The 11,446-nt window shown below is 37.1% G+C and overlaps 1 protein-coding gene across 2 annotated transcripts in view; it reads right to left on the bottom strand.

Annotated features, from left to right (window-relative positions):
* LOC106874651 (QRFP-like peptide receptor) overlaps positions 1 to 11,446 on the bottom strand; it is a 55,556-nt gene that overhangs the window by 4,227 nt on the left and 39,883 nt on the right. For both annotated transcript variants that reach the window (XM_052969716.1, XM_014922445.2), the window contains exons 7-9: positions 6,859 to 7,073; positions 3,988 to 4,051; positions 1,352 to 1,530 (exon numbers count right to left, since the gene is read on the bottom strand). In XM_052969716.1, the coding sequence (XP_052825676.1) occupies positions 1,352 to 1,530; positions 3,988 to 4,051; positions 6,859 to 7,073 (458 nt within the window). The remainder of the gene's footprint in view (positions 1 to 1,351; positions 1,531 to 3,987; positions 4,052 to 6,858; positions 7,074 to 11,446) is intronic.

Raw genomic sequence — 11,446 nt, 5'->3', positions numbered from 1 at the left:
ATGTTACCCGTTCCAGAGTATGGACTAGACAACCCAAGACGGTCCAAGAGAACCCGTAAAACCCAAGAGAGACTTTGCTGTTGATACTTCTTGTGTAGCATCAATTTCAGTGGGGAGGTGTTATATGGACTGTTAGATATGTAATTCGTCTGACGTTCCGTGTGTCACTGTGGTTCGTCTGAGTTCATTGTTTCATTGTTGTTGTCTTGTGTGACTGTCGTAGTAAAATGTCATTGATATATATGGCGGACATGATTCTTGTTTATTCATAACGAACATTGGGTGAGTGCGTTCTTTGTATGTAATTGAATAATAAATGTAATAATTAAATTGTAGAACTCGTTGTGTTATCTCTGCGAGTCCTCCGAAGGAAATACAACATGAGGGATGTTGGTTCTGGTTTTTGATTGTTTAAGCAGCAGTAGCCCAGGAAGGAGACGACGAAGACGAAGAAGAAGAAGAAGAAGAAGAAGAAGAAGAAGAAGAAGAAGAAGAAGAAGAAGAAGAAGAAGAAGAAGAAGAAGACGGGAGTGGTATGACAGTAGCAGACTGTTCGTGGAGTCTTCTTAAATGGTCAAGTGACCTAAAAGTGACCTGTCGTGGTTATAGCAGTAGTGATTGGAATTGTTTTGAATAAATTCATGGGTAGTGACTGTTCTGAATATATCGCTTTTAATATTTGCGTGGGTATTATTCTAAGGCCCTTGTAGTAGTGTCATCTGTGGTGGAAGCATTCAAAAGGGGTTTATATTTTGCGATAAAATATGACTCTTTGTTAGCTAATGCGCCGATTATAGGTTGCATCGTCCTTGAATTCTAAAGTTGGGTTGTTCGTTAGTGGCGCAAATGTCGATGTGTTCACTAAATGCTATTTTTATGTATTTGGGAATACATGAAAATAGCATTTAGCGAACATATCGACATTTGCGCCACTAACGAACAACCCAACTTCAGAATTTTTCCTCTCTATTAATTCAGGGACGATGCAACCTATAATCAGCGCATTAGCAAAGAGCCATATTTTATCGCAAAATATAAACCCCTTTTGAATGCTTTCACCACAGATGACACTACTACAAGGGCCTTAGAATAATGATTTCTTTATTACCCACAAGGTAAAGTGCTCTTAAGGTGCTCTTTCTTTATTACCCACAAGGCGAAGGTGCTCTTAAGGTAAATACCGTAGTATTTGGCGTTGTAAAAGAACATCCACATTATGTTGGCTATGAATATGCCTTTTACATACATACGTACATATATACATTCATACATACGTACATACATACATACATGCATACATACGTACATACATACATGCACACACACACACATATATATATGTGATACTTACGATGACATGGTCATGAAAATGTATGGGTTTGTACAGCTGTTCACTACAACAAGGCCGTCAAAGATTTGAATAAGTAGCCGCCTATTTTTGGATGTTTTCACCATAATTATTCGGTACACCATCGACGGTCCCCAGAATATTATGAATGATACAAGTATTAAAATCATCATCTTGATCACCTTAAAGAAATTGAAAAGAAAATATATTTTCAAAAAATTTAAAAAATTAATTTTGGTTACATTTCTCTAATTACAAAAAGTACCACACCACGTATTTCTATCCATCAGTCACTTCCGTTTTTTTTTTATCAGTAACCACATACCTATCTTTCTATTTCATTTATTGTTACCGCAACTAAAGCGGCGACCTGGCGGAATCGTTAGTACGCCGACAAAAATGCTGAGCGCTTTTCGTCCGCTTTTTTTTTTTGTTCTGAGTTCAAATGCCGTCAAGGCCATCTTTGCCTTTCGTCCTTTCGTGGTCGATAAAATAAATACCAGTCGAGTACTGAGATCGGTGTAATCTACTTAGCCCCTGCTCCTAAAATTGCTGACTTTGTGCCAAATTTGAAAACATTATTTAGACCTTGTACCTCTAGTAGACAAGATTATTGCCATGACCCTTATACATCTTTCTCACCCGACCTTCTCTTCCAAATGATTCTCCTTGGTGACTTTAGTACTCAGCACTAGTATCTGTCAAAGGACTTGTGCTCGAAACGTCGATAATTTTCCATGTCCCACATCGGAAGTTATATTTACATTACTTTTATTTTTATAACTTGAACATCATCTTTGAGTTATTTGTTACCATTTCTCCTCCGATTCTAGATTCTATCTTACATAGTAATAAGTTTAGTACATATACACACATTTTGTTTCACAGTGAAAAAATATAATGGTTAAAGGTCGAAGTTAAAATAAGGAAATCACAATTTCATCTGCCGTTTCACTTTTCGCTTAGTAAATGCTTCACAGAATAATAAGTTCAGAGAATACTCGAAATATGACCAGGATATAAGGAATTCCTACATTCGTTGTAGCGCAAATAGTGATAATAAGCAGACAAACTTTAGGTTAGTTCAAATATGTGACATATTTTCATTCTAGAGGAAATTTCACTGTAGTTTACTGTAGAGAAAAAACTTTCGCCAATGGTAAGGTATAAACACAGTATTATCAGCCTGGCGCCCTCTCTGGGACTCCTAGATGCATTTCTAGCTTGTCATGCCTTCTTTCGTAGGAGATACCAACAAAGAGAGATAACCCTGAGCTGATTAGAAACTGTAACTTTATAACAGAACAAGTGACTGATTTACACTCGCCAACCGCCCGGTCAGAACAAATGCATTAGCAGTAGCGTGGGGCAGTGATGAGAAATAAATACACTTTAAAGTCAGTTCAAATATTTGTGACATATTTTCACCACAGTTTATCATGGAGAAAACTTCTCGCTTATGTAAGATGTAAGTATACTATAATTTCTCTTTGGTATTTCCTACTGAGGAAGATATAACAAGCCAGAAATACATCTAGGAGTCCAAGAGAGGGAGCCACTGAGCAGATAATGCCGTATTTACATTTTACCATAAGCGAAAAGTTTTTCTCCGCGGTAAGTTGCAGTGAAATTTCCTTGAGAAGTGAAAATAAGCCACAAATATTTAAAAAGTATCCTAAAGTTTGTGTGTGTGTGTGTGTGTGTGAGTGTGCGTGTGCGTGCGTGCGTGTGTGTGAAGTGCGTGATTTATTGGTTAGAGTATTCGGCTTACGATCGTAAGGACGTGAGTTCAATTTCCAGCGACGAGTTGTATCCTTGAGAAAGACACTTTATTTCACGCTGCTCCAGTTGACTCAGCTGGCAAAAAAGAGTAGTACCTATATTTCAAAGGGCTAGCATTTTCGCACTCTGTGTCACGTTGAATCTCCCTGAGAACTACGTTAAGGGAACGCGTGTCTGTGGAGCGCTCAGCCATTTGCATGTTAATTTCATGAGCAGGCTGTTCCGTTGATCGGAACAACTGGAACCCTCGTCGTCGTAACCGACGGAGTGACAGTTATATGTGCACTCATAATCATACCATGTGTGTCTCACTTGTCGGCGTCCATCTTAACTAACACACCTCAGAGCTCCTACTTATATGTCGGTCGCAAACTGAACACTTAAAACTATTTTCTTCTGTTTTATCCTCTCACGAATACTTTTTATTTTTCAAAGCAGCAAGGTGTGATTTGATCGAACTTTGACCGCCTTTTTCTAGCTGGCCGATAACGAATTCTTTATTGAAGTCTTTATAAAGTCATATTGTTTAGTTACTTAGCGTGGGAGAACAAGTTAAACTTCATATATAAATACACATAAATATTGCATAGTATGTGCACTAATGTGTACATAATATGCAAAGCGTCCTCCATTTGATGTTTACGACAAAAATGATCTCATGAATCAAAATCTGAATGGATTATCAACTTAGAATTTCAAACTAATTCTATACAACACCGATCTGAAAAAGAAAATGGGCGACATTTGAACAATGTATGCATCGTTTGATATTTCCCCGCCTAATAATAAATTACATATAATATAACACCAAATTATCTATATTATCAAATAAAGAATGAATTTTATTTCTATAATACCTTCATTCTTCCCTTGTAATCATTTCCTTTCTTTGTATTTTGCGTTGTTTCTTCAGCGCCGGCACTACAACAAAAGAAAGAAATGTGTTAATAACCGGAAGGCGTCAGTGATATAACATAAATCTAGAGGTAATCTAGCAGCGAGTGAAAAACTCCACCCAGTTAATTTGTTCAACTTCACTCCTTATATATATAAATTTAATGCACAACAGAAAGAGCTACCCTACCAATAGTTTTATGCTTTTATCATACTTTAACTAGATATATTCATAAAATACGCGATATACCTCCAAGCAATCTTTCAGGCTCTACATAAAAGCATAAAACTATTTGTAGCTCTTTCGCTTGTGTATTAAATTGATATCAACCTCTCATTAGATGTAGTACTTTTTTTTGTTGATTCTACCTCTATTGGAGCTATAAACCATGTGTATGTGTGTGTGTGTGTGTGTGTGTGTGTGTGTGTGGGTTACTAACACTTAATATAAACATACTCTTTCTACGCTATTGATGCGTTTACATTCTTATTTTACCAACTTTATTTCAGTTCTGATTTACAGTGTTGCGAGGAAACCGAAACTTCCAAGTCACTGTCAACCTTTTCTTTGTAAAACTTAATATGTGTGTGTGTGTGTGTGTGTGTGTGTGTGTGTGTGTGTGTGTGTGTGTGTGTGTGACTTTAAAGTACAACTGGCAGTGGAGCTCTTGTTCGTGAGTTCCAGGGTTTTGAATAGTGTGGAACTGCTTCTTAGCTACTATTGTTTTCAGGTCTACTCCGACTCGGAATAACAACATCTGCCGGGGTCTCAGCTTGGGTTAACTAAGCCCGCACTTAGATGGATTCTTCCGAGTGCGGAGACAAAGAAATACGCTTGGTTGGTGTTAGGACGTGCAGTAAAACCACCGAGAGTGAGGGACCCGTAGCTGTTGCCACAGTATTTTTCTAGGAGAGAGACACTCTTATGTAAAACCCACAGATTTACGTGATTACTAGTCATCTCTGTTCGGTCTGCGATTAGGTACTAATCACAAAAACTCAGAAAGTGGTACTCGTATTGTACAAACGTTCATCACTATAATCCAATGTCGTACAGATGTCTCTATATGGTGACTCCATTTAACATGCCATCTACTGAAAGTCCTACGGTGATGGCAGACTGGTGACCGGTGTAAACCTAAACAGCTGGAAGCTCCATGCAGATCTACAATGGGATTTAATATAGAGCCGAGAAGACATGAACGGATAATCAAAAATGTTATTGACAATGTGGAAGCACAAGACGATGGCAGTCATCCGTGAAGAGGGAGCAATCGCTATGTATGTATGTATGTCTGTATGTATGTCTGTATGTATGTATGTATGTATGTATGTGCTTCCTGATTTACGCACAAGGCCATTAGTTTTGATTAGCTGTGAGTTAGTCGATACCATTGGTAAGGCACCAACATAAACATTAAAGGTGAAATTTTTTGTTCCTGCTCTTATGAGCGCCGATATACCACAGCAAACTGGTTGGCCTCAACATAAATACAAACATTGGATCTCTCCTCTCCCATTGATGTTTCCTTTGACCGCAGTCTGAAATTGATATTTACTACACCCATCCTTGATATATATTAATACTCATACACACTTGATTTTAAAATTTACTCCCACCATCTCCATCCCTATTGTCCATCCTCACTCCCAATCTCTGTACCTCTGCCCATCCAGCTTTCATCTACCCTATAAGTAAATATATTGTATACCAATATACAGAACATAACTCCAGTGAATTAACTATTGTTTTTCTTTGCGTTTAACCTGGATGATTTCTTCACGAATTCCGTTCTAGTGTTTTTCTTTTACAGCAGCCATAAGACCCACAAACTAGATATGATACTTTCAGACCCAGTGACAAAAAGCCACGCCATACTATTCCTTTCGACCATTTCTGATGATTCTCATCTTCTGGTGTGAAACCAGTTGGTAATTTGTCTATTATGACACTATAATTAATAGTACGAAGTCTGACCAATAAATATCCGGACTGTTGCCGTGGTAACGAAGCTAAAGCACGCAGAGTAAAGCCGCTTGACTAAGTTTTAACGTTCTAGCTCATTTCCACTGTTTACAGCAGTGCTTGGATGGAAGGTGTGTAGCGTGTGATTGTCACATTGACCAGTACAGAGAAAGTTGTGCAGAGAATCTGCGTCAAATCTTGTCAAAGAGTTTTTATCGTTCTCGACACAATCAAGGAGATTGAAACTGAAACCCGAGTGTCTTTTTGGTCAGCTAAAAACAGTTTTGGCACAAACTTGGCAGACGCGCGTCTCATACCCAAATCTTCAGTGGAAATGGACTGAACCGTAACTAATCTGTACATCCTCTGATAACTCACGGATGACGATTCGACGATTTCCCCTCACAGCTGCACGCACATCTGCGATGTTTTCTCAGTTCTGCTGGTTGCGGGTCTCCCAGTACGTTCGTCAATGCCGACATATTTTCGGCCATCTTGGAAACGTCTGAATCACTCGTACACTTGTGTGCAGCTCATACACCTCTCTCCGTCACTTTCTGCAACCTTGTGTAGGCCTCTGAGCAGGTATCACCATGACAACTTTCTCTGTCATGGTGAATGTAAGGGTCACACGCTACACACTTTCTTTCCAAGCACTGCTGTAATCAGCAGGAGTGAGCTAGAACGTTGAAGCTTAGTGCGCATGCATAGCAGGGTTCAAGGTCAATCTGTGCCAAGCGGCTTCACTTAGCGTGCTTTAGTTTCATTACTATGGCAACAGTCCAGATACTTATTGATCTGAACTCGTATATACATATACATCTAAATAAACAAAGAAAGAAAAGTTATAAGTAATAATTGTAATTACCTGACGGTTTGAATGCCTTGCAACACTTGTGATGTTTGTGCACTCTTCCACAGGGAGTGACAACTGCTACTGTAGGCAAACACCATCACCAGAAAAGGGAGGAAGAAGAGAATGCCCAAGTAATAAGCAAAAAACGCGTATAAGTGTACGTCTTTTTCGAAGTTCTGGCGACATTGATAGCCATCGAGTATGTTTACATTTGATAGGTAAGTTTTCTGAAACGAACAGGACTTTAAAAATTCAGTTCTGTTATATTTTCATATATTTTATTGTGTTACTTTTAACTTTGGCCCAAAAGTGATATATAGCAGGAATGGAAAGTAGAAAATGTATTGTTTACATTTCCCCTATTGTTAAGTAGACCCAAGTCAATACTAATTGAGCGGAGTTATGATCAAATGTTCTTCAGTCGTGAAGACTTCTTCGTTTTGAAGACAGTAGGGTATAATTTGGGGGTAATTTGACTGCTGTGTCAAGTAGGTCTTGCTGTTGAGTATGGATTTCTTCATTGGCTCGACCATAATCAATATAACAATGACAAATAATATAACGAGGTATATTTCCAGCCTTTCAATCACAAGTTTGTTCTTATTTGAAAGAATGAATATTAAATAGAGAAAAAATCTTAAAGTTACAATGAACTTATCACGGCTTAAAACATTGACAAGATGCATGGAAAATACCACTTACTAGTGTCGCGATTAGTCAGTTAGCTAACTGGCTAATCGCGACACCAGCGCCTGTTCTGGCACTGTCAATCAATAAATCGCTGTCGGGAGAAGAATCGCTGCTGTCTCTTGCTGTCGATTGTCCATCATTGACAAAACCAAACAAGGTCGAAATCATGCGATCCAGTGGTTTCAGCGCTGGAGGTAGCAGGAATTTATTTCCCACTAGTAATATAGACTAGAGTGCATTTCACACCAGTATGCCAATATGAGAGTTTCTCTCATGGTATGTCGCAGTATAGTTTGTTCTAATAGAACGTCTGTATTTAAGTGAGCATAAATATTATCTCTCAGCACTAACACTGCGTCTGTCGCTAATACATAATAAAAATATATATGAATTCAAGTATTTTGTTCTGTTTTCTGTTTGCCTCACCAAACATGTATGTATGCATGATTTTTCTTTGAGTTTAATTAATTTCTTCGCGAGAGAGTTCAAGCCGATTGCTAAAATAAGCAGCAAGACATTTTGAGTTAAGTAAGTTCCCGGTATTTGTGAATATGTGGCTGAGCTAGTGTGTTGGTTGAATGTCGATGCATACACCCAAGTATGTGCATCTAATCACATAAGAATCTCATATGGAGAATTTCTGGAATGTCTTACAAATCTTCACTGTTCCACTAATAATTCGTGTTGGAGAATCCGCGCCAGTTTCTTTTGCTCTTTTCCCGTGAAACCACGTGTTCCTAAGTTTTTGTAAAAAATTGTTGGTACATAACCTAATTCACCCATGATGATGGGCATAAATTAGAAGTTACAGACAGTATACAAGGAAAGTGTACAAGTCTCGCATTCCAAGCTCTAGAGTAAACATTAACCCAATTTTCTTCTTTGATTTTCAGGCTGTGATTCAATTTCTGCTGATAAAGTAATTCATACAGTATTTATTAAGATCTAATAATTTTAATTTATTCTCGTAAACTCTAGTTTTAAAAAATGGTAAGGACCAAACATTAATATTGAAAAAAGAGCTTAAGTTGAAATTGTTTCAAAAGAAGGGTATTCTGAACGTCATGTTGCTAAAAACCTATCAAAAAATGGTGTGCACCATTGCTTTAAATGACTTGGTGAAACTGGCTCAAATCTTGACAAAAAAAGATCCGGTAGGCCCAGAGTAACATCTACTGCAGAGAATAAACACTTGATCCTGTCCAAGAAAAGGAATAGAAGAAAAACAAGTCCGGAACTAACCAGATCTGTAATGATTTGGGGATGCTTTGGTGGCGAGATTGCTGGAGACCTTATTAAAATTAAAGGCATAATGCGAAAGAAAAAAATATCATTCAATACTGCAGAAGCATGCAATTCCCTCTGGTTGTCACATTATTGGAAAGAATTTTGTTTTTCAACAGAATAATAATCCAGAACACAGCTCTAAATTGTGCAGAGATTATTTAAAATGAAAGGAAGATAAGGGAATTTTGCAAATTATGACTTGGCCCTCTCAGTCTCCATATCTTTTGTCAATTGAACTAATCTGGGATGAAATTGATCGTAAAGTTCGAAATGAAATGCTTAAGAATGAGCAAGAATTGTTTAAAGGCTTACAGACTGCTTGGAAATCACTTCCACTAACATACTTTTATAAGGTACTAGAAAGAATTTCAAGTATCCGCTCTGCAGTAATAGAAGCTCGTGGTGGTTTCTTCGATGAAAACAAATTTGAATTTTCTTCAATTAAATCTGCGATTATGGTATGTTAATTTTGGATTAAATTATTGTATAATTGTATGCAAAGATAGAATAAATAAAACCAATTCTTCAAAGATATAAAGCTTGTTATTTTCCTAGTTTTAGAAGAAAATTTCAGGGTGGTTCTAAACTTTTGGCCGCTAGTATATATATTCTTTAAGTTCGTTTAGGGAAACGTTCTTGGGTATGTATATAAAAGCTCCTATTTTATGGGGTGCCGATATAATGTAGGATAAATATAGTAATGGACGGAATTCATAAATATCTTAATGCATCGCTGCACACGTTTCCATAAATCACATGTTTCTTACAATCATAGTCCGTATTCCTGGGATGATTACAGTACAATCCGTAGTACCCATGGACATCGGGTGGATCATAGTTTATGCATTCTTTTCATCAATCGATATAGCGTTAAAATGTGAAGCAGCGAATGTGTTACTGAAAGATGTTTATCAATTTTCATTAATCAAAAAGTTAATTGGAGTATGTGGGCAGTTCTGTGTGAATTTGGTAAAGAAGAATAGGTGATAAAAAGAGAGAAAGGAATGGTACTAATAAAGAAGAGGGATGAGTGTGTGGTGAGGCTAGACCTGTTTTGATATTTGTGTGTGCTGATGTAGGGATGGGTAGTTTAGGTCATTGCTTCATGCAGTTGTTAATAAATTTTGCATTCATTTTTCCGTCTGAAGTTACATATTATATTATCTTTTCTGGTTTTGTAAGCGGATTATCACTGAGAGTAATAGAAGTCTATATGCCGCGCAGAATGAACCCAAGACCGCATGGTTGCGAAATAATCTTCTCAACCACACAAAGATTAAATTGATAAGAGGAATTGTAATTTACTTTCTCTAAGGCGATAATTTGTTAAATAACTCTTGTATACGTCAATGCACTTAATACATTAAAAGCTTTCCGAGATTTGAAATGGAAAACTGAGATATTTCATTCATTCAATTTACGTTCATTTAGAAAGAATACTTTTCCTAATGATTATTCGACAATTTCCGCAATAGAAAACGTAACGTTAATTAATAATCTTATGTTGTTTGTGAGTTGAAAAACTGAGAAGTGTTAAAACTTAATTCAGTACAGAACGTTAGATCGAAAAATGTCATAAACAAAACGGTCGATACGATATTTTCCTATTCAACTTCTGTTGCTTTTGCTTTAACAATTCAATAGTTGTTTGATCATAAAACAAAATAATTAGTGCATATCAGTTATGGCACTTTCTTTCATAGATCATTTTTTTGAAGAGCTGGATATTATTGTTTCATTTTTACATTACAACAGATTTTTTCTATAAAAGAAATCATGATTATCATAAAAGACGGTGAGCTGGCAGAATCATAAGCGTGTCGAGCAAAATGCTTAACATTTCGTCCGTCTTTATATTCTGAGTTGAAATTCCGTCGAGGTTGACTTAGCCGTTCATCTTTTCGGAGTCGATAAAATAAGTAACAATTGAACACTGGGCTGATGTAATCGACTAAATCCCATTGCCGAAATTGCAGGCCTTGTGCCAAAATTTGAAATCATTAGTATTATAAAAAAAAATTCATTATATTACAGATTTTGTATGATTTACTAAGTATTCAATTACACTGTGAGACACGATTAGTTGTATATGTAAACCGAATAAGCCTTTTTACTATAGGCACACAACTTGAAATTTTGGGGAGGGGAATAATCGATTAAATTGACTACAATGCTCGACTGGTTCTTGACTGCCAAAGGATGAAAGCAAAGTCGATCTTAGCACAATTTAAACTGTGAAGACGGACGAAATGCCGCTAAACATTTTGCCGGGTGTACTAACAATTCTGCCAGCTCACCGCCTTAACAAAAAAAAAAAAAAAAAGGGGGAACTGAAGTAATAATCCTTTCTACCAAAGGCACAAGGCCTGAAATTTGTGGGGAGGGGACTAGTCGATTACGTCGACCCCAGTGTTTCACTGGTACTTCATTTATCGACCTCCAAAGAAAGAAAGGCAAAGTCGACCTCGGCGGAATTTGAACTCAGAACATTAAGACGGGCGAAATGTCGCTAAGCATTTTGCCCGTCGTGCTAACGATGAACCAAAGTAATAATAAAATATATTTTCAAAATTTCTGCATTTAGCGGGCTTCTATCACTTTGTAATTATGTTTTCCTGGAAAG

Source organism: Octopus bimaculoides, chromosome 7 (genome assembly GCF_001194135.2).
Source record: "Octopus bimaculoides isolate UCB-OBI-ISO-001 chromosome 7, ASM119413v2, whole genome shotgun sequence".
NCBI lineage: Eukaryota > Metazoa > Mollusca > Cephalopoda > Octopoda > Octopodidae > Octopus > Octopus bimaculoides.
The sequence above is the reverse complement of the archived record's forward strand: the minus strand, read 5'-3'. Positions and strand labels throughout refer to the sequence as shown.